The sequence below is a fragment of the Podarcis pityusensis genome (assembly GCF_964106645.2).
Source record: "Podarcis pityusensis genome assembly, chromosome: 4".
In the NCBI taxonomy this organism is placed as follows: domain Eukaryota; kingdom Metazoa; phylum Chordata; class Lepidosauria; order Squamata; family Lacertidae; genus Podarcis; species Podarcis pityusensis.
In genome coordinates this window covers 13475789-13498229 of record NC_138027.1, presented here as the reverse complement: position 1 = coordinate 13498229, position 22441 = coordinate 13475789, and the positions used below count along the sequence as shown (strand labels likewise).

Here is a 22441-nt window from a genome sequence, read left to right as displayed (position 1 = left end):
TTTACAGCAGTGATGTCTACACATTCTTCCACCTAGGCTGCCACCACTGTCCTGTCCCCATGGAAAGCAATTTTGATGGGCAGGGACAGGGAGAGATGCTGTGTCATCACCCAGGATTCCCAGTCCTGCGTGATGCAATGGGACTGTCTCTTCTTGGATGAAACTGAGCCTGGTCATTTTGGGTGGGTGACCAATGCCAGGAAGAGAGAACCTAGCACTAGGGAGATGGTGGGACTCAGCTACTCCCCATTCTGCACCCACAGAGTGCCAAGACGCCACTGCCATTCGGATGGCAGCTTAGCGGCAGCACTGTGGCCCAGCCAAGAGAGAGGAAAGGAACGGGCTGGCGACTTTGGCCGTCAGCTAAGCTTTACCGTCTAAAGATCTGCTCTTCGTAATCCCGCTGCCTCTTCATCCCAGCACTCTTCTTCCAGTCCTCCTGCACGGCTAAGTTCATCTGGAATATCTTCTCTAGCCTCTCTCCTTTTTCAGCCATCAACCTAGAAAATGCAGCGTTGGGGGTGGGAGGGAGAGTCAGATCCTGGCTCCTTTCAGATCATTGCTCTGTTCCCCCCACTAGAATAAATAGTGCAAAACCGGAAAACTAACAATGCACATTTGCAATGGGTTGCAATAAGAGCACACACAGGCTTCCCCTCCAAAAAACCATTAGGGGTGTACGTAGGGCCGGATTTAGGTTTGATGAGGCCCTAAGCTACTCAAGGTAATGGTTATATGTCCAGCTGTCCTTTGTCAACAACCAATTGTCACTGTTTTTTGTTTTTTGTGTTGAATATATGCTATATCGTAATTTATGGACGTGGGTGGCGCAGGTATGCGGGTGGCGCTGTGGGTTAAACCACAGAGCCTAGGACTTGCCGATCGGAAGGTCGGCGGTTCAGATCCCCGCGATGGGGTGAGCTCCCGTTGCTCGGTCCCTGCTCCTGCCAACCTAGCAGTTTGATAGCATGTCAATGTGCAAGTAGATAAATAGGTACCACTCTGGCGGGAAGGTAAATGGCGTTTGCCTGAGCTGCTCTGGTTCGCCAGAAGTGGCTTAGCCATACTGGCCACATGAGCCGGAAGCTGTACGCTGGCTCCCTCGGCCAATAAAGCGAGCGCTGCAACCCCAGAGTCGGTCACGACTGGACCTAATGGTCAGGGGTCCCTTCACCTTTAATTTATGGACCTAATGGGTATCTGAAGCCATTACCACATGTTGCCATGCAACCAGTCCATGCAGAATGTAGGCACCCTATATATAGGTAAAGGTAAAGGGACCCCTGACAATTAAGTCCAGTCGCGAACGACTCTGGGGTTGCGGCGCTCATCTCGCTTTACAGGGCTGGCATTTGTCCGCTTCCGCAGACAGTTTTTCCGGGTCATGTGGCCAGCATGACTAAGCCGCTTCTGGCGAACCAGAGCAGCGCACGGAAACGCCGTTTACCTTCCTGCCGGAGTGGTACCTATTTATCTACTTGCACTGCGTGTTTTTGAATTGCTAGGTTGGCAGGAGCTGGGACTGAAGAACGGGAGCTCATCCTGTCATGGGGATTCGAACCGCCGAGCTTTCAATCGGCAAGCCCTAGCAGCACCATGGTTTAACGTACAGCGCCACCTGTGTCCCACACCCTATATATAGAAATGAGCAAACCCGTGATATTTTAGGGAGCAGGCTAGCAGGCGGGGCCCATTACTTACACCATAGGAGCCTACACAACACAAAACACTGTTGCTGTATGTAGGTTTTATTCTATTTGTATTTTATCTTATATTTTGGAAATGTACATCCAGTTTTGTTTTGTTTTTTAAAAAAATTGGGGCCCCCAAGAGAGTGGGGGCCTAAGCTATAGCTTGTTTAGCTTATACGTAAATCTGTCACCGTGTAGGAAACTTGCTTTACACCTAGTCAGCTCATTGGTCCATCTACCTCAATATTATCTAGACCTAGACCATTGTTCTTCAGCTATGGGTCCCCAGATATTGTTGGACTGCAACTTCCATAGTCTTCAGGAAGATTAAGCTGAGGAGCAAGACTGGAAGGAGCAAGACTGGGCGGCATTGTAAAGTAATGTAGATTTGGCAGTGATCTCGAGACCTGATCCAGTCCACCGAAATCAAATAAGGCAAGTACAATTAGGAATCTGAGTTTGCAGGATTCCTCCCCCATCCCCAAGCAAAGTGCATGATACCCAAGGCTAGTGAAGTTATTGCGGCACTCAGTGCAGAAAATTCCACAAGAACATTACTTGAGGAACAAAAATGATGATGATAATATATATATATTTTTAAGCAATTTGTTGACCTTTCCGGAAACCCAGAAGTCTGCTGCCTGAAGGATTCACCCTCCCACTGCCTAATTACAAGAACTTTGCAGCTAAGAAATAATGCCTGAGTTTGCATTATTTCTTCCCAACCCATTTCCTTTCGTGTTGTGTCTTTTAGACTGTAAGCCCAAGGGCAGAGACTTTCTTATTACTGATTCCTGGGAGCCTTTTTGGGGCAGGATAAAAATGCTGTGGATAATCATTACAACAGTAAGACCGGCCCGGTTCTGCATATCTACTGGGAAAACCGTAGCACAACCATTTTGTGTTCTTACTGTTCCTTCGCTCTCTGAAGCATCGCTGCTGCTCTCCGCTGATCGATCAGGTCTCTGAGGATGGCTGCCCGCTTGCGTTCCGCAGCCGCCTGCAGCTGGCATTTGGAATATTCCTGGCAGCGCTTCTTTTCTTCTCCCATTCTTTCGTTATTCATGTCGTTCTTCCCAAAGATGACCCCGGCCGAATCAGGCTCGTACTGCGGCAATGGAGCTGGCCTCATCTTTATCTGGGTCCAAATTCAGGAGGGCAAAAAATGAGCCTTACTCTTTCATCTTACGCCTGCTTCTTTCATAAGGAAGCGGAAACAGGTCTAGGGGAACTACGGAGCCACGTACACTGTGATCTATACCACGTGTGAAGACAGAACGTGTGGATAAGGCAAACCAAGCCTTATGAGGAACGGTTGAGAGAGTGTGGGATGTTTGGTGTTATGTACTGAGTTGAATAGGATCCAAATTGCAGCAGTCTGATTGGTCCTAGAACAATAGGATTCAGAATGCAGCAGTCTGATTGGTCCTAGAACAATGGGATCCAGAATGCAGCAGTCTGATTGGTCCGCAGGAGCCACCCAATCCAACTCCAGGTGGAAGTGAATCCGCAGCCTGGTTGGCCTACAGGTGAATCCCGGAACTAGCCAATCACGTGGGGCCCATTGTGTAAATAATGTATATAAAGTCCCAACCCTACAGAGCAGATTTACAAGACGGCTTTAAAAGAAGATTAGACAAATTTGTGGAGGATAAGGCTATCAATAGCTAGTAGCCATGATGGCTATAGTTCAATCTCTCCTATCAGAGTCTGTATACAGTGGTGCCTCGCAAGACGAATGCCTCGCAAGACGAAAAACTTGCTAGACAAAAGAGTTTTCCGTTTTTTGAGTCGTTCCGCAAGACGAATTTCCCTATGGGCTTGCTTCACAAGACGAAACATCTTGCGAGTTCTTGAAAGTTTGTTTCCTTTTTCTTAAAGCCGCTAAGCCGTTAATAGCCGCTAAGCCGCTAAGCCGCTAATAGCCGTGCTTCGCAAGACGAAAAAACCGCAAGACGAAGAGACTCGCGGAACGGATTAATTTCGTCTTGCGAGGCACCACTGTACTTCTGAATTCCAGTTTCTGGGAATCGCAGGTGGAAATCATAGAATCATAGAGGTGGAAGGGACCCTGAGGGTCATCTAGTCCAACCCCCTGCAATGCAGGAATCTTTTTTCCCAACATGGGGCTCGAACCCACAACCTTGAGATTAGAGAAGCCAAGCTTCTTTTTCATAATGCTTTTTTGAAAGGAGGCAATCAGTCAGCTCCTCTATGTAGCTCCACAGCCTAAAATCCACCCTGATATAATAATAATAATAATAATAATAATAATAATAATAATAATAATAATAAAATAATAATAATAATAATAGGGCTTCGGTTCATTCAATGGGACTGCAGCACCATATCCACTTATCTTGGAGGAAGCCCCACTGATTCCCTTCTGAATAAACACACCTGGGGGGCTGCGCTGTTAACTGGCATCCCTCATTTTTACCTGCGTGTCCAGTGCTCTCTTATAACACTTTGTTTCTTCCATTTTGTCCTTCAGGTATTTTGTTCTTTGGGCAGCTAACCTAGAAAGAGAAAGAGGAACATGTGTAGCATTCGGCCAACCAAATTTCAGTAGGATTTACTCCTTTTTCTTAAAAGCTTAAAATAACTTTTATTTGAGATTGAGATTCAACAATTAAAAAAAATCCACAGTAACTAATATGTCAGTTCATTACAACTGACCATCTTTAACAATAGTTGACAAATTACAAAACATCAATTTATGCAAATTTTCATATTTAACTTATATCTCTTTATCTCTTTCTTAGCAAATCAAAAAGAAAAAGACCAAAAGAAGGTGAGAAAAGAAGAGAGGAAAGAGAGGAAAAGAAAAAAGAAAAAGAAAGAAAGAATTAAAAGAAGAAAATAAACACATTTGACTTCCGATTAGACTCAGTGTATTGTTATTTGTTATTTGTTATTTTTTCACACACAGTTCTAGATTACTGTACAGGATTAACTCCTGCCCAGTGGTTGACAATGTAGAAATTATTTCAGGCCACTTTACAACAGGGTTGACAATTTTCAATTTATTAATTTTTTAAAAATAAAAATCTTATATTTGTTCAGGGTCCAGAGCCCTAAGGCTCTCTCTTTACCTGAAGTGTACAGAGGTGCTGTTCTGACAAATAGGCAGTTGAATATTATCCCACTCCTGACACCTGATACATCGTCAGTCTTCTCTTCTTCGTTTATTAAAATCTTTAGTTTAATTATATGCCCATTAGCTTTTAAAACATGAAAAAGTGCCCTAATTATGAGTAGGAACTATACCCAACAGCAATTTTGGAAAGGAGGGAGAGGAAATAAATTGTGGTCTTGCCCTGGAAAGCCAATCAGAGTTCTGACTGACTTGATTATACATCTCTATTTTAGCCAGCACATTATGTTTAAACAATTTTGTTTCTAATTCTATTTAGGAAATCAATTCCTTTGGCCCTTTATTGGTAAAATGTGAAAATACCTGATATCTCCCTGCAGCTCTTAAAGCAGCCCATAAAGAAGATATGAAAATATCTGATGTCACCTGCAGTTCACCAACCTAGTACCTTCCAGAGGTTTCGTACTACAACTCCCAGCAGCCTGTCACTGCGGTCAATGCTCAGGTATGATGGGCATTGTAGTCCGCCAACATATGGAGGGCACCAGGTTGGGGCAGGCTGCTTCACACCTCGCAGTGGAAAACACCTTGAGAAAGGAACATCTACAGTAATGTTTTCTTGGGTCTCCGGCTGTTTTTGGACTACAACTCACATCATCACCAGCTAGCAGGACCAGCAGTCAGGGATGATAGGAACTGCAGTCCAAAAACAGCTGGGTAGAATCTACACACATATTAAAAAACGCTGTGAAAATGCTTTTTTCAAAAAAAAAAGTTTTGAAAAAAACATTGAATTTCGCATAGCTCACTCTCGCCATCTAGTGTCACATTTGTATGTTGCACTTTACAACGCATTTGAAACATTTCATTTGCAGCTGTGTAGCTTGCCGACAAAGGTCCGTATAGTTAAAGCTATGGTTTTTCCAATAGTGATGTATGGAAGTGAGAGCTGGACCATAAAGAAGGCTGATCGCCTAAGAATTGATGCTTTTGAATTATGGTGCTGGAGGAGACTTTTGAGAGTCCCATGAACTGCAAGAAGATCAAACCTCTCCATTCTTAAGGAAATCAACCCTGAGTGCTCACTGGAAGGACAGATCCTGAAGCTGAGGCTCCAATACTTTGGCCACCTCGTGAGAAGAGAAGACTCCCTGGAAAAGACCCTGATGTGGGGAAAGATGGAGGGCACAAGGAGAAGGGGACGACAGAGGCTGAGATGGTTGGACAGTGTTCTCGAAGCTACCAGCATGAGTTTGACCAAACTGCGGGAGGCCGTGGAAGACAGGAGTGCCTGGCGTGCTCTGGTCCATGGGGTCACAAAGAGTCGGACGCGACTAAATGACAACAACAACAGCTGTGTCCCTGGCGACCCAAGTTTGGGAAACCCTGGCCTACAGGGACAACTCGTCCCAGAAGACTTACTCTTCTGCCAGCTGCACTTGCTCCAGGCGGTCAATGAGGTCCTGATCCTGCCTCAGCTTCAACTCTCTGGCCATCTTGTCGTCCACTTGCTTCCCCAGCTGTTGTGCGTACACCTCTTGCTTTTGCTGAATGGTGGCACTGGTTGGCCTCTTCTCAAAGATGTACGATTTCTGTTCAGGAGAGAGGCACCCATCGGTTGAGAAGACCTCATCTAATCTTGTGCACTGAGGGAATTCCCAACCACCACAGAAACACAGGGAGCTGCCTTAGACTGAGCCAGGCCATCAGGTCATTGTAGCTCAGCATTGCCAACACGGACTGGCAGCAGCTCTCTAGTCCCACTGGAGATGCCTGGGTTGAACCCAGGCCCTCCTGCATGCAAAGCATACGCTCTTGCCTCTAGCCACGGCCTGAAATGTCTCTTCCCCGTGACAAAATCACACCTGTTGAAAACCCCCAAAGAGATGAGAACCATGCAATTCTGGGCTGCATCAATAGGAGTATAGCATCTAGATCAAGGGAAGTAATAGTGCCACTGTATTCTGCTCTGGTCAGACCTCACCTGGAGTACTGTGTCCAGTTCTGGGCACCACAGTTCAAGAAGGACACTGACAAACTGGAACGTGTCCAGAGGAGGGCAACCAAAATGGTCAAAGGCCTGGAAACGATGCCTTATGAGGAACGGCTAAGGGAGCTGGGCATGTTTAGCCTGGAGAAGAGGAGGTTAAGGGGTGATATGATAGCCATGTTCCAATATATAAAAGGATGTCACATAGAGGAGGGAGAAAGGTTGTTTTCTGCTGCTCCAGAGAAGCGGACACGGAGCAATGGATCCAAACTACAAGAAAGAAGATTCCACCTAAACATTAGGAAGAACTTCCTGACAGTAAGAGCTGTTCGACAGTGGAATTTGCTGCCAAGGAGTGTGGTGGAGTCTCCTTCTTTGGAGGTCTTTAAGCAGAGGCTTGACAACCATATGTCAGGAGTGCTCTGATGGTGTTTCCTGCTTGGCAGGGGGTTGGACTCGATGGCCCTGGTGGTCTCTTCCAACTCTATGATTCTATGATTCTATGATTCAGTGCAGTATAGCAGTTAGAGGTTAAACCAGGACCTGGGAGACTGGGGTTCAAATCCCCCGTGCGCCACGATGCACCACTGGGTGGCTTTGGGACAGTCACCATCTTCTGGCCTTGCCTATCTCACAGGGTTGTTGTGAAGAGAGCAAGGACCAAGTGTGGCACCTTGAGCTCCTTGGAGGAAAGCTGGAATATTGATGTAATGAATAAATCAATGACATTAGCGGTAAACCCAGAGTACAGTCCTGGTGTGGGGGGGGGGGAAACCTTCTGCTATTGCTAAGGTTGAGGGACTGGCCAGATTCTGAACACTACAGTGGTACCTTGGTTCTCAAACGCCTTGATTCTCAAACGCCAAAAACACGGAAGTAAGTGTTCCAGTTTTCAAACGTTTTTTGGAAGCTGAACGTCTGATGCGGATGTCGGCTATTGTTTCTGGGGCACCTGCACCAATCAGAAGCTGCGGCTTGGTTTTTGAACATTTCAGAAGTCAAATGGGTTTCCGGAATGGGTTAAGTTTGGCGCTTCTGTTTTTGCTATTTTTTGCTATTTTTGTTTTTAAGGCTTTTTCGGTTAATTTGTTTTTGTGACTGTGTGGAACCCAGTTCAGTGACTGACTGATTGATTGATTGATTGATTGATTGTGTGGCTGTGGAAATGGATAAAGGCCCCCCATCCAAACAATGACTATCATCAGTGCAGGTAAGGTTTGTTTGTTTTTATCATCTACAATACTGTCTTATTTATTTTATAGTACAGTACATTGATTATTGCTTTCATTTTATAGCTCAATAGTCTTGTTAGATAGTAAAATTCATGTTAAATTGCTGTTTTAGGGGTTGTTTTCAAAAGTCTGGAATGGATTAAACTGTTTTGCGTGACTTTCTATGGGTAAGCGCACCTTGGTTTTGGAACCCTTTGGTTTTGGAACAGACTTCCGGAAACGGATTAAGTTTGAGAACCAAGGTACCACTGTTTTATGAATGTTTTCATGGATTGTTTTCATTTATATTATCGCACCCTGCCCTGGTATTACCCTGGTATTCGGAGAAAATAAATAAGTACTGAGCTATTTCAGAGCACCTCCCTGTCTTGAGTGGAAAAAGCTGAACCCGCTTTGACCAGAGATGCCAGGGCTATCGCAGAGGGCACGAACTCACGTAGCTGTCCGAAGGTTTATCGTTCTTGTGGTTCCTGGTGGCTTCGGCAACCCCGAGGTTAAAAGCCGCAATTCTCTGGTTCTCTTCTCGATTTGTCATCGCTTGCATCTGTGGTGGAGGAGATTTGCCGGAGGTGAATTCAAAGTGAAAGGGGAGGGCAGAATAAAAGGGGGTGAGAAACCGACAGCTTACAATAATGCTTTGCCTTAAACATGCAATGCAATCTCTCCCTCTCAGCATTCTAATAGATGCATTTGAGGCGAAGGGCGACAGAGCAGGGTCCTGTATACCTGAAGGAGCGTCTCCACCCCCATCATCCAGCCTGGACACTGAGATCCAGCACCGAGGGCCTTCTGGCGGTTCCCTCGCTGCGAGAAGTGAGGTTACAGGGAACCAGGCAGAGGGCCTTCTTGGTAGTGGCGCCTGCCCTGTGGAACGCCCTTCCCAACAGATGTCAAGGCAATAAACAACTACCGTATTTTTCGCCCTATAGGACGCACTTTTTCCCCCCAAAAAATGAAGGGGAAATGTGTGTGCATCCTATGGGGCGAATGCAGGCTTTCGCTGAAGCCTGGAGAGTGAGAGGGGTCGGTACGCACCGACCCCTCTCACTCTCCAGGCTTCGGGCAGCTCTCCACAACCCTTGGGAGCCCGGCGCGACTTCCCGCCGGGCTCCCTAGGCTTGCGGATAGCAGGCTGTTCTGGGGGCTGGGGTCGGGGGAAGCTCGGGCTTCCCCCGCCCAAGCCCCGCACCTGGGGGGGAAATAAAAAAAAAATTCTTTATTTCTCCCCCCCCAAAAAACTAGGTGCACCCTATGGGGCGAAAAATACGGTATTTTACTTTTAAAAGACACCTGAAGACGGCCCTGTTTAGGGAAGTTTTTAACGTCTGATGCTGTATTGTTTTTGATATTTAGTTGGAAGCCGCCCAGAGTGGCTGGGGAGACCCAGTCAGATGGGCGGAGTATAAATAAATTATTATTATTATTATTATTATTATTATTATTATTATTATTATCATTATCTCCATTGCTATTTTTATTTATTAATTTGTTAGTCGCTTTTTCTTCCCCAAGGGAACCCAAAGTGACTTACAAACAAACATGACAAAAAGGTGTGAGAAAGCCCCAACAAACAAAGGCAACGCAACACAACACTTTCTCTTATGCTCTCAGTCTAATTCTTCCCCTAGATATATTAGCTTTGCACCTGCATGGAGACTTTAACCCAGGATATGTTCTCAAACAAGCAACCTCTACACACTGGTAGCAGTGAACATAAGAGGCTACCTTATTCAGAGACCATGAACAAACAAATCTGCCGATTTCTCATTTTCCCAATGTTAAATTCATTTCTCCACATTTCCACAACAACTGGCAACTTTTAATTTTCATGAAAATTCACCAGCATCTTAGAGGGGTCTTCTCCTACAGCAAACAGGTGTGCTTGTGGTTTTGACAAATATGCACATTTCTGCAAGCCATTCCCCCTAATACAATGCATTTTCATATACTGTCACTAATTTTTGCATTTTCATGCCCAATTTCTGCATGTGTGAATCCATCCTCAGTAGAAGCATCCCTTTTCTTGTTCAAAAGATCTGCCCTTTTTTTAAATTAGACGAAGAAGAAAAGGGTGTTGTTTTTATTCTTGTGCCGCCTTACCAGCTGCCTCTGAAAGGCTTCGTGATCCTTTAGGGCCTGATACTGTGCCAATATCCTGTCTTCTTCCTTCTCTTTCTTCCTCTTCTCTTCACCCAAGTACAAAGGGATGCTCCTCTGAGCACGCTGCATGCACAAGTAGCACATTTCCTGGGAATGCACATAGTACAAGCCACAGAGGCATTATTGATTTGAAGGATTGATTTTGCCACTTTTAGCTTGTCGACTCCAGTGTTCAGACAAAGTATTAAACCATAATTTGGCATGATGAGAATAAGCCGCAGCAAGCCTTGGGCTCTCACTCTCTCCTTAGCCTCCTCCTCCTCCTCTAGTGTGGCTGTGGAAGAGGCGTTTAGAAGCTTTTGCTTCCGGTTTCCATTAACCACAGTTTAATGTGTTGATCAAACCAGCAAACTGTGGTCAGCTTTAACTATGAGTCCTTTTAAACAATGAAAACAGGAAGATCATTTACCTATTCTCTGAAGGGGCTAAATATCCTTAAACCTGTGGTTTTCAACCAGTGTGCCATGGCACCCTGGGGTGCCTTGAATGAGGGTCAGGGTTGCCATGGGCAACCCTGGCCTCTGTTCCTCTTTCCTTCCCTCCCTTCCTCTGATGCCCTCTTGTGTCTCTGCCGCCCAAAGGCTTGCACAACTGTTTGTTGCAGCAGCAGCAGCCCTGGCTACAAGCTCTCCAGGCAAATGGTGCCTCTGGGGCTGGCCAGGGGGTGCTTCTCAGGCCCCTGTGGGGCAGTGTGAAGAGGCACCTCTCTTTGGAGCAGGTGAGGAGGCAGCTCAGAGACCAGGGGCGGCAGCTGCGGCTGCCCAGAGGACTCCCAAGGAGAGGGGAGAAGAGAGGAGGCTGAGGGAACACTCCACAAGGGAGGGTGTCTAAAAAGGGATGAGGGGCTGCCAGCTCTGCAGGCAAGGGGTGACACAACTGGGTTCCTGAGCCCCACAGGGGTGCCGCAGAAAGAATGTCATTGGTCAAGGGAGCTGTGGACCCAAAAAGGTTGAAAACCTCTGCTTTAAAAACCTAAGGCTGTTCTGTTTGCCTCAGCGTACCAAAGAATCAACACAAGTTAGTCACCAATACATTGTAATAGCACATCAGCTCCAAACTTCCCTCTGACTTGACTTCCTCAGAAATGTAGGCAGAAAAAGAGTTTCAAAAATGAAAATTTATAAATGCTAGTAGCTTTCAGTAGATAAAACTTGACTTGGCACGACTGCACCTTGTCCATTATGGAGAGTAGAGTGTCTCTGGTGGCAGAGTTGGGGGTAACATTAGAGGGCTGCAAATGCTCAATTATTATATTTCCATCACAGTAAATCACCCAAATAATGAAACAGAAAGGGTCGTGGAGGAGTGTTGTTGGGCTATTTCTAGCACTGGAACAGCTATAGGGAAAACTTTACAGCCTGAGAGCTGCATTTTCTTTCTGGGCAGACTTCTAGGGGCCACAAGAGGCCTTCAAAGACAACCCCATGTTTAACACATTGCAGTGGTCTAGTCCAGTCGTTTTTGAGGTAAAAAGTGCATGCCACAAGAAATGCATTAGTGTTTGAGTTGCCAAAGGATGCACACAATCGTATTCAAAACGTGCACCCTGTGGCAGTAGTTTTGGAAATACAGGGCTAGAACACTTCTCAGCCACAACTTTGCTAAATCCATACTTCCCCAGTAGGTACAAAAGCGCCGAGGTGGGTTATTTTGCCTTGCACATGCTTTGTACACAAGCGTGCACACCACCGCTCATGCCCCCACCAAAGCACCACCAGAGATGTTAGGAACTAGGACAAAACAGGATTGCATCCCCGACATCCCGCCCTCCCAAATCTATCTAGGAAAAACAAGCACAAATTTTGCTCCAGCTCAGAAATTCTTGGTGGTGTTTGCTCAGGCAAAAGCTATTGTTTGTTCAGCATTTAAACACAGATCTGCTCCTTGCTTGTGTAAAAAGGCTCTTTTCAAGTAGGTGCAATGACTAGAGCATTGCCATAAAGGCAAAATAAGTGGCATATGTAAGAAGTGTGCATCACAGGGTCCTCAGACTGCAGGCGTGGCTAATCTGTGGGCCTCCATATATATATGTAAGCAATGGACCAAATATGGGTCGCAGGCTGCCAGCTGCCAACTTCCAGCCCCTACCAAAGGCCATGCCTATTTGGCCCTGCACAGATATAGACAAAAAAGGAGGAAAAGCTACGTATTATACCTGGCCTGCCCTACCATGATCTTGACAAATTGGGGATGGAGTCCGGGGTCTGAGGGCAGGAATTTTGGTAGGGCTGGCTTCTTGCTCTGTCTTCGGGGCTTCGGGAGCGGGCGTTGTTGTCGGTCCTTGCCTGGAGAACACAAAAACATGGCCAGCAGGAGTTTTATGCATGCCAAACATGAGACTGTGTCTCTGGAGAAGGCGAGAGTGTCTTTCCCAACTTCCGCCTTGACAGTGGGATCGGAAGTTGGACGAGCTTAACCTGAATGTTGCTCAATCCCTAGCAAACTCTGGAGCCTTGAGTAAGGATTTGGGCTTCCATTGCGCTAACACCGCTGCCCTCACCATCCTTAGAGGGATCTGTTAGAATTCCTGCTCCATGATTGCAGTCATAGGATTGTTGTCTATCACATGATGTGGTGTGTTTTGACTCCACAGAGTGGGAAGTGATGGAGACAGGATGTTTGTGTTACTGTGTTCCGTGAAGTGGGACTATTGTCCTTTGTTCTTTTTCTCTTTGCTGCCTGATTCTAGAGAGAGAGGGAGCCATGTTGCAGTGCTCCGTGTGTGTTTATATGTAAATAAAGTAGATTAGCCAAAATGCTGAGTTGCTGAGGTCTGTTACGCAAGCTGCGAAGACTCTGCAGATCCCTAAGTGTGCCGATGTCTGTTGGCATCGGTCGCTGTGATGTTCGGGCAGAAGAAAGCTTTTGAAGCTCCCTACACTCGTGTAGGACCCTGACAGAGAAACATGCCTGACTGGCATGTTCTCTCCCTCCTGGTCGGTCGTTCGGGAGCTTCAAAAGCTTTCTCCAGCCCGAACATCACAGCGACTGATGCCAAAAGGCATTAGCATGCTTAGGGATCCTGCAGTATTTGCAGTTTGCATAACAGAACTCAGCAGCACAGCATTTTGGCTAATCTACTTTTATTTACATATAATACACTCGGAGCATTCTGACTTAGCTCCTTCCTCTTTCTCGTTAGACAGCAAAGAGAAAAAGAACAAAGGACAATAGTCCCACTTTCCAGAACACAGTAACACAAAACATCCTGTCTCCGTCACTTCCCACACTGTGGAATGAAAACATACACCATCATGTGATAGACAACAATCCCATGACTGCAAACACGGAGCAAGAATCCTAACAGAACCACCAGCATTGGCACTGCCCAGTCCTTTTAAGGGCAGTCTATACCTAAGACCTCCTTCCCCAGAAGAGAAGGGTAGGATCAAAGCAGCAGGCGTGCTGAACGCCATTATCTAAATAAACAGAATGCAAAGAGGGCAAGTTGAAATTCTATCGGCCTCCTCATCTTTGGTGCCGTCTGTTGTGTGCAACATTATAATCAGCTTCCCTTGCGAAGAAGATGCCTCCATGTTAACCCACAAATAATGGAAGAGGTCTCTGGTTTATCTTCTCCAATTTCCCTCAGCCCCGAACAAAGGATCTCTTCCAGTTAAGGACAAAAGTTCTCCTACATCTTTAATTGCTGGCAAATCCATTTTTCAGTGGCTTCAGAGAGCAACTGTTGGCCTCTCACACAACGCCTCAGACGAGCCCTTAAAACATTTAAAAAGCCTTTCAGCGCCGAGGACTTTGACCTTGTTGAAACCAAACAGTGTCTTGTCATCAAGAGGAAGGATAGAATTTGCCCCCGATCGAGAAAGAGGATCCTGAGTCTCTTCAATTATACTTTGTTGTTCAGCTGCACAATAGCTGCTGCAGAGAGCATATGGGGAGGGAAGAGCAATGGTCAGGAGAAAACCAAAGCAGACTCTTTACGTTGAGAGGGTGACCTGCACCCCACAGAACCTCTTGCACAATAAGGAAGGTTTTTGTGACTTTGTGAAGATGCAAACTCCTTGTCTGAATCAACAATAGCACTAGGCTGAATTCCTGCGGGCCAAATTAGACAGGAGTGCAAATGGAGCTCCAACCCTGCATTTCTGTATTTTGGAGACTGATGAGGGGGAAAGAGAAGCACTTGTAGGCTGAAATCACTGGGCAGGAGGCAGATGCTTAACCCTTTTGGCATCTCTCAATTCCCTCCTGCAAATGAAACCCTGGCAGCTTAAACAAAAAGCAACCAAGTTGCAGAATCATAAATGGGCCCAGCAATATAAATGGGGCGGATTTGCAGAGGAGAACCAGTGGGCGTTGCAGGGTTTAAGAACCCATTCGAGTTCAAACTTTGCCACCAAATCCCGGTTCTGGAGGCAGATTGCTATGAGCCCAACGTTCTGACTCAATTCTATATTAAAATTGCTAGAGATCCCACAGACTCCATTGCCATTCTTCTTAAAAAAGTATTGCAACATGCATATTTGTGCATGGCAGGGAGAGGAAGAGGGCAAGGGCAAAACATTTGACCACACTGTCCATTTGAGCTGGGCCACTATCTCAGACAGAAAACCAAACAAACACCTCTTGACCCTGAAGATTCTTGTATTTAAAGTACACAGGGAAATGAGATGGGACAATTCCAGCCACACGTCTCAGCGGGGAAATAAGATGGATGAAAGCATTCACAGACCACCCTGAATGTTTAAATCTTAGAGCAGGCTTTCCCCACCTGTTGCTCTCCAGGTATTTTGGGCTACAACTCCCATCAGTGCCAGCCGGGAAGGCCATGGGTCCCTGGAGATGGAGCTGTAGTTCAACAACATCTGGAGGGCACACAGCTGTGGCAGTTGTGAGACAGTCAGGGATTCCATCAACAGTGTTTCCAAAAAAAATTACACATCACTTGGGAAGACAGGCGAACTAATGCCAACGTACTGGAAGAAGCCGAAGATCACCAGTGTTGAAGCAATGACTCTTCAACATCAACTTTGTTGAACTGGTCATGTTGTGTGGATGCCTGATTATCGTCTTCCAAAGCAACTACAGTGGTACCTCGGGTTAAGAACTTAATTCGTTCTGGAGGTCCATTCTTAACCTGAAACTGTTCTTAACCTGAGGTACCACTTTAGCTAATGGGGCCTCCCGCTGCCACCACACGATTTCTGTTCTCATCCTGAAGTAAAGTTCTTAACCCGAGGTACTATTTCTGGGTTAGCGGAGTCTGTAACCTGAAGTGTCTGTTCCCCGAGGTACCACTGTCCTCTATTATGAACAATGGTAAGCGTAATGCTGGTGGTCAACAAAAGAGGTTCAAAGACTCTCTCAAGGCAAATCTTTAAAAATGTGGTATAAACACTGACAACTGGGAAAGACTGGCCTGCGAGCGCTCCAATTGGAGAACAGCCTTTACCAAAGGTGTCATGGGCTTTGAAGATGCTTGAACTCAGGACACAAGGGAGAAACATGCTAAGAGGAAGGCACGTTTGGCAAACTCTCACCATGATCAACTTCCACCTGGAAACCTATGTCCCCACTGTGGAAGGAAGTGTGGATCCAGAACTGGCCTCCACAGTCACCTACAGACTCATTGTTAAAACCGTGTTTATGGAAGACAATCTTACTCGGCTACGAGTGATCGCCAAAGAAGACAGAAGACAGGTGGGGAGGTGGAAAAGCAAGAACTGATGACCTGGACCCATATGGCCAACATGTCCTAGTTGTTTTCCCCAAAGCCTTTCTCTCTAAAGCCTGGGACCCTAGAGAGACGCAACCAATCAGAGCAAGCCACTGGGCTAGATTGACAAGTGGTCTGAGTCCATCCTAGGCAGCTTCTTATCTTCACAGGACCAGAGAGTGAGAAACCTCTCTGCTGCCTTCAGAATCAAGATCTTACCTTTGTGGAGGCAGCTTGGGCTTCAAGTTCTTCTCATACTCTTCAGTCAAACAGATCCCTGAGACTTTGGCTGGAGAAATGAGCTGGCGAGACAGAAGGCGCTTGGGCGAGAGATTTTCTACAGGAAGGAGAGAAGCAGAAGGTTGCATAAGAATTCCACAGACTGAACAGAAGCAGCTCGTGAAAAATTAGCTGTGAAAAGTGCAAATTGGGGGGGGGGGCGCGGAGATTAAGCGACTGCACCATTCTATCGCAATCATGTGAAAACCCTACTCAACCATGGATGAAAAATGCAAACACGCACACACATACGACAAGCAAATGTGTGTAGTTTTACTTTCCCCGCAAATGTCCCATTTAAAAACCAACCAAGTCCTGTAAGCTCTTCAGTTTATCTTGCTTACTGGTAAATAAAATTTGAAGGAGAGGAAAAAACCTAAGGGGGAAATATTTTCTCTATCAACAAGGGAGGAGATTCAGTTGCAGAACAACATTTGTTGGAGCACCTGACAACAAGGGGAGGCGGTGGGACACAGACATATCTTTGCCATTCTGTAGTGACTACTGCTGTAAATTATTTTTGCAAGCTGCCTCAGAAACTTTGGTTAGTAGGCGGGGTGTAAATATTCCTGAACAAATAAATAAATAGAGGGGAATGGTGTCGTCTCCCCACGGCCCTGCAAGATGTCAAAATTTCCAGAGCTTTTCCATCTCTGCTTGAGGTCATGTCTGAGATATGCTACGCAGCCTGTTTCCAGGACAATTTTTGACACATCCTGGTGTGGGGCAGGAGGACGGCTGCTGTAAAGACATATCCTTGCTTCCCAGGAAATAAATGAAAATAAAATGGCTTACGAAAGCGAAAACTCTTGCCCAACCTTTTTTGCTGTTTTCTTTCTCTGCCTGCTCCTTTTCCTTCCTGGTCTTCTCACCTTCTTCGGGGATGGTTCCCATCTCAACCCTACGGTGGCTGTGAGAGTGGAGATGGGGGAAATCAATCAAAACAAATGGCTTTGGGTGCCCTCTTCCACACACCCAAAAGGGGAAGTTGAATTGTGGGGAATTTATCATGGACTTGCAGAGCTGGAAGGGACCCAAGAGACCTTCTAGTCCAAACCCCTGCAAAGCAGGAACAGCAAAGAAAGACTCCCCATCAGGTGATCTGCTTAGAGGCCTCCAAGAAAGGAGAGTCCATCACCTCTGGGTGAGATTTAAAGTGGTGGCACCCACCAGAGGGCCCTTTGCCTAGCGCCACCTCAAACCTGGAAGCATCCCTGATACAAAGAGATGGGCTAAGGCTGATGGGGACAGAGTTATAAGGATCTCAAGCAACAGGTCTGGAGCCCTCACCTGAGACTCTGGAGAGCTGCTGGCAGCCAGAGTAGACAATATTGAGCTAGATGGTCCAATAGTTTAGCAATGTATGTGGAACTAAGTAAGAGGGTTAGGGTAGCGGACAGGGAGAGAAACTTAGTAACACAGAAGGAAGACGCAGATTGGAATAATGGAACTGTAGAGTGGAAAGGACCCAGCGGTCATCTAGTCCAACCCTCTTCAATGTAGGAATCTTAAGACCCCCGTCCAATTTGAAACCATACCAGACCCTGCTTAGCTTTGCAAATGTGCTAGCAATTTTATGGCTGCACCGATTCTCCTGTTTTAACCATTCATGCTATGTTATAAATAGTTCTAGTCACTGCCTCCCTTGCATTCACGTACCTGTGGTTTATTTATTTTGGCTCCTATTCTATGTCTGCATCTGTTCGTCATTCGTCAAATCTAATTGAAAAGTAAAATGATACAGCCCGAGACAGTCGGAGGGGCTTGTAATCATTATCCACCCAACAATTAAGTAAAGGGTAAAGGGACCCCTGACCATTAGGTCCAGTCGTGGCTCATCTCGCTTTATTGGCCGAAGGAGCCGGTGTACAGCTTCCGGGTCATGTGGCCAGTATGACTAAGCCGCTTCTGGCGAACCAGAGCAGCACACGGAAACGCCGGGTCATGTGGCCAGTATGACTAAGCCGCTTCTGGCAAACCAGAGCAGCACACGGAAACGCCATTTACCTTCCCGCCGGAGTGGTACCTATTTATCTACTTGCACTTTGACGGGCTTTCGAACTGCTAGGTTGGCAGGAGCAGGGACCAAGCAACGGGAGCTCACCCCATCACGGGGATTCGAACCACCGACCTTCTGATCGGCAAGTCCTAGGCTCTGTGGTTTAACCCACAGCGCCACCCGTGTCCCTTCACCCAACAGTTATTCAACTGCAATTCTCAGAAAACTGGTATTCAGAGGAATAACATTTCTGATGGCAGAGGCAGAACACAGCCATCGTGGCTTGCAGACACTCTTCCCCAGAAGCCAGACCACCTAGTAGTCTGGGAGCAACTGTGTTTTGAACTACTTGCAATTTCCATCCCATCTCAAAAAGATCAAAACTGTTTCGCAGTCACCTTAGGAGAGAGACAGGTGAAATCTATGTGCAGATCAGGTGAGCCTACCCACCTTGGAAACAAAACCACGTTACCGGTGCATGAATGTGGAAGAGCGGTTTCTTTGGTTGACAACACTGAGTCCCCTGTGCCTGGCCTCTATAATGAAAAAAAGGGGTGGTGGTTCATATATATATTTTTTATACACTGCTTGACTGTAAAAGAAAAACAAGTTAACTCAAAGCGGATTACAAAGAGAATAAAACAATACGATTGTCGGTAAAAGAGCAGAAAGCAACTATTTAAAACCTTTTTGAAAATTAAATCGGCAAAACTAAAAACAGGTTTGAACGCACATCAACATTCGGCTCATCTGGGTAACCTTGTCTAAACAAAAATGGTTTTAGCGGGTGCTGGAAAATAGGCAGGGAGTTCTGAAGTCTAGGTGCTGCTACACTGAAAGATCGATTTCGTACAAATGTGGAACAGGTATTGTGTGGTACCTGTAGCAGGGCCAGTTCCGCAGATCAAAGCACTCAGGTGAGCACATTTGGGGCAAGATGATCTTGCAAGTAAACTGGTCCCAAGTTGTTAAGGGCTTTGTATACTAATAACAACACCTTGAATTTGGCTTGGTGGCAAAGTGGCAACCAGTGTAGACCTCTGAGCACAGATGTCCTATGCTGGCAAGGCCTCGTTCCTACTAGCAATTCTGCTGCAGCATCCTGCCCTGTCTGTAGCTTCTGGATCAAGTGGAAGGGAAGCCCCACGTAGAGCACATTGCAGTCATCCACTCTTGAAGGAACCATGAGCAGCACATCTTTAAACTATGGAACCTGATCTCACAGAAGGTGGTGAAGGCCACCAAATTGGACAGCTTTCGAGGAGGATTAGACAAATTCATGGAGGGAGGGTTATCTATGGCTCCTAGCCCTGATAGCTGTGCTTCCACAGTTGGAGGCAGCACAGCTGCTGGAAACCACAAGTGGGAAGAGGGCTCTGGTGCTCGAATCCTGCTTGCAGATTACCCAGGGTTGGCCACTGTGAGGACAGGATGCTGGACTAGATGGGCCATTGGCCTGAGCCAGCAGGCTCTCTTTATGTTCTTAGGAGGAGCAGGTGGCGCTGTGGTCTAAATCACTGAGCCTCTTGGGCTTGCCGATCAGAAGGTCAGTGGTTCAAATCCCTGCAATGGAGTAAGCCCCCATTACTCTGTCCCTGCTCCTGCCCACCTAGCAGTTTGAAAGCACACCAGTGCAAGTAAATAAATAGGTACCATTCCGGCAGGAAGGTGAACAGTGTTTCCATGCGCTCTGGTTTCCGTTACGGTGTCCCATTGTGCCAGAAGTGGTTTAAGTCATGATGGCCACATGACCCAGAAAGCTGTCTGTGGACAAACACCAGCTCCCTCAGCCTGAAAGCAAGATGAACGCCGCAACCTCATAGTCACCTTTGACTGGACTTAATTGTCCAGGGGTCCTTTGCCTTTATACATACATCCAACTAATGTACTTAGTGTTGCATCAACAATACAAATCATACAAGAATCATAGAAACAGAGTTGGAAGAGACCCTCTGGATCATCTAGTCCAGGAATATGCAGCTGTCCCATATGGGGATTGAACCTGCAACCTTGGCGTTATCAGCAGGTAAAGGACCCCTGGAGGGTTAAGTCCAGTCAAAAGCAACTATGCGGTTGCAGTGCTCATCTCACTTTCGGGCTGAGGGAGCCAGTGTTTGTTCACAGACAGCTTTCCGGGTCATGTGGATGGCATGATTAAACCGCTTCTGGCACAACGGAACACCATGGCGGAAACCAGAGCACACGGAAACACTGTTTACCTTCCTGCCACAGTTGTACCTATTTATCTACTTGTACTGGTGTGCTTTTGAACTTCTAGGTTGGCAGGAGCTGGGGCAGAGCAATGGGAGCTCACTCCATTGCGGGGTTTCGAACCACCAACCTTCCGATCGGCAAGCCCAAGGGGCTCAGTGGTTTAGACCACAGTGCCACTCGTGTCCTCCTTGTGCTATCAGCACCACACTCTAAACAATGAAACTGCCTCAAATGCAATAATTATTTATTATTACGACAGGTGAAATATCAGACCGGAATGATATCCAGGCCCAGAAGGAAACGATGAGCAACGTACGTTTGTAAGCGCCTTCAGGAGATTCCCACTCCCATCCATGGCACGAAGGAAGTCTTTGTAAAACTTCATTTTCACCCTGTTGTCCCGGATCACCAGCACACCGATCCCTTTGAAGGTGAACTCGACCGTCTGCTTGGTGGCGATGGAGCGCGAGAAGGACAGCAGCGTCTCTCGGACACATCCTTCCACGGTCTCCCTGTTGAAAGGACCCTCCAGGGATAACACTATGAAATTTAGCGGAACAATTGGGATATCACCTAGGGGAGGGCAGCAGGAAAAGAATCGGTGAAGAGAGAAATCATCTGAACAGGAAGCAAGACTATGTCCATCCCAAGGGGCATTTGCCAGTGGTGGGCGGGGCGAGAGGCAAAAGTAGGCGGAGCAACAAATGTAAATTTTACCTTTGTACAAGAGGCTAGTTTTTTATATATACCTCTCTTTCCTCCGTTCAGACAAGTGAGAGGCACTGTACACTCAAAGTGTGAAACAAGGGCCAGTGAGGAGAGTGTGGGGCCTGGGGATAGTTCTGAGGGCCAACGAGAAAGGCCTGAAGGGCCACATTTGAATCCCTAACTCTGCAATGCATCTTATGAGTAAAATGTTAGAACACTAATAGCTTGTGCATACATTTCTCCCAGTAGAAAACTTTTTTTCTCCCTCATCTTGGACCGTTGGTGGAGAAGAGAGATGTGGCCCCCAGGCCTCTCCACCTGGCCCTTTTGATTCATAGGCCATGCCCCCTTCACAGGCCACACCTCTCACTGGCCTTGCCCCGCACCTTCCTGAAGTACTTTTCCCTTGCTGGAATGTGTCCCTGAACCGCAATGGTGGTACATCTTCCTTACCTGAAACATGAAGCCCAATATTTTTGCAGCCTACTGTACAAAGGTTATACCTCTTACCATCTCCACTTTTGCCCCTGGCGCCAATCACCATTGGCATACGCTGACCCTTCACTCTACTCTCCCCTCCCCATAACAAAAATCTAATTGTAAAACTGTTCTGGGTACTGTGCTCACCTGTGTTGGTGATGGCACCAGTGCTAGCCAATAGGTGCTCACCACAACCAGCTTTTCCCTGGCTCAAGCCATGAACTATGGAATAAAACTGTCCTGTGTTCCTAGGGCAAAAACTAGTTTCTGCTTCCCATTCTTTCCATAACTCTGCTGCCATCCTCAGCGCTGCTGCATTTTCGCTCCGTAATATCATGTGTTACGTTGGTTGCATAGCTTGGTTGCACACCGCAAAATGTACACTGCACACACGGGCATGGAGGAAAGCACACACCACAACCCCATTTCTTACCGGGAGTGTGTATTTTGTTAAACTTCAGCCCATGGATCTGCGCAAGTTTCTCAGACAGAAGGAACACAGGCCGCTGTATGAGGATGTATTTGTTATTACCGACTTCAAGCTTCTGTCTCAAGAAGGAGAACGTCCCCAACCCTGGTATTAAAACACCCTGGAAAAAGAAGGCACAGCTGGACTACTGTAATGGTTTAGAACATGAGCTATGAAGTCACCAGTTCAAATTTTAGGTCGGATCAAACATTAGGCAAGCCATACCCCACACCCACGGAACGTGGGTGGCGCTGTGGGTTAAACCACAGAACCTAGGACTTGCCGATCAGAAGGTCGGTGGTTTGAATCCCCGCAACAGGGTGAGCTCCCGTTGCTCGGTCCCACCTCCTGCCAACCTAGCAGTTCAAAAGCAAGTCAAAGTGCAAGTAGATAAATAGGTACCACTCCGGCGGGAAAGTAAACGGTGTTTCTGTGGCTGCTCTGG

At 46.7% G+C, this 22441-nt stretch overlaps 1 protein-coding gene across 1 annotated transcript in view; it reads right to left on the bottom strand.

Annotated features, from left to right (window-relative positions):
- CCDC81 (coiled-coil domain containing 81) overlaps positions 1-22441 on the bottom strand; it is a 28605-nt gene that overhangs the window by 1904 nt on the left and 4260 nt on the right. The window contains exons 3-14 of the mRNA XM_081002104.1: positions 21961-22117; positions 20656-20912; positions 18576-18661; positions 16945-17036; positions 16067-16184; positions 12326-12455; positions 10111-10257; positions 8447-8554; positions 6211-6380; positions 4132-4210; positions 2603-2829; positions 375-500 (exon numbers count right to left, since the gene is read on the bottom strand). Coding sequence (XP_080858230.1) covers positions 375-500; positions 2603-2829; positions 4132-4210; positions 6211-6380; positions 8447-8554; positions 10111-10257; positions 12326-12455; positions 16067-16184; positions 16945-17036; positions 18576-18661; positions 20656-20912; positions 21961-22117 — 1697 coding nt within the window. The remainder of the gene's footprint in view (positions 1-374; positions 501-2602; positions 2830-4131; positions 4211-6210; positions 6381-8446; positions 8555-10110; positions 10258-12325; positions 12456-16066; positions 16185-16944; positions 17037-18575; positions 18662-20655; positions 20913-21960; positions 22118-22441) is intronic.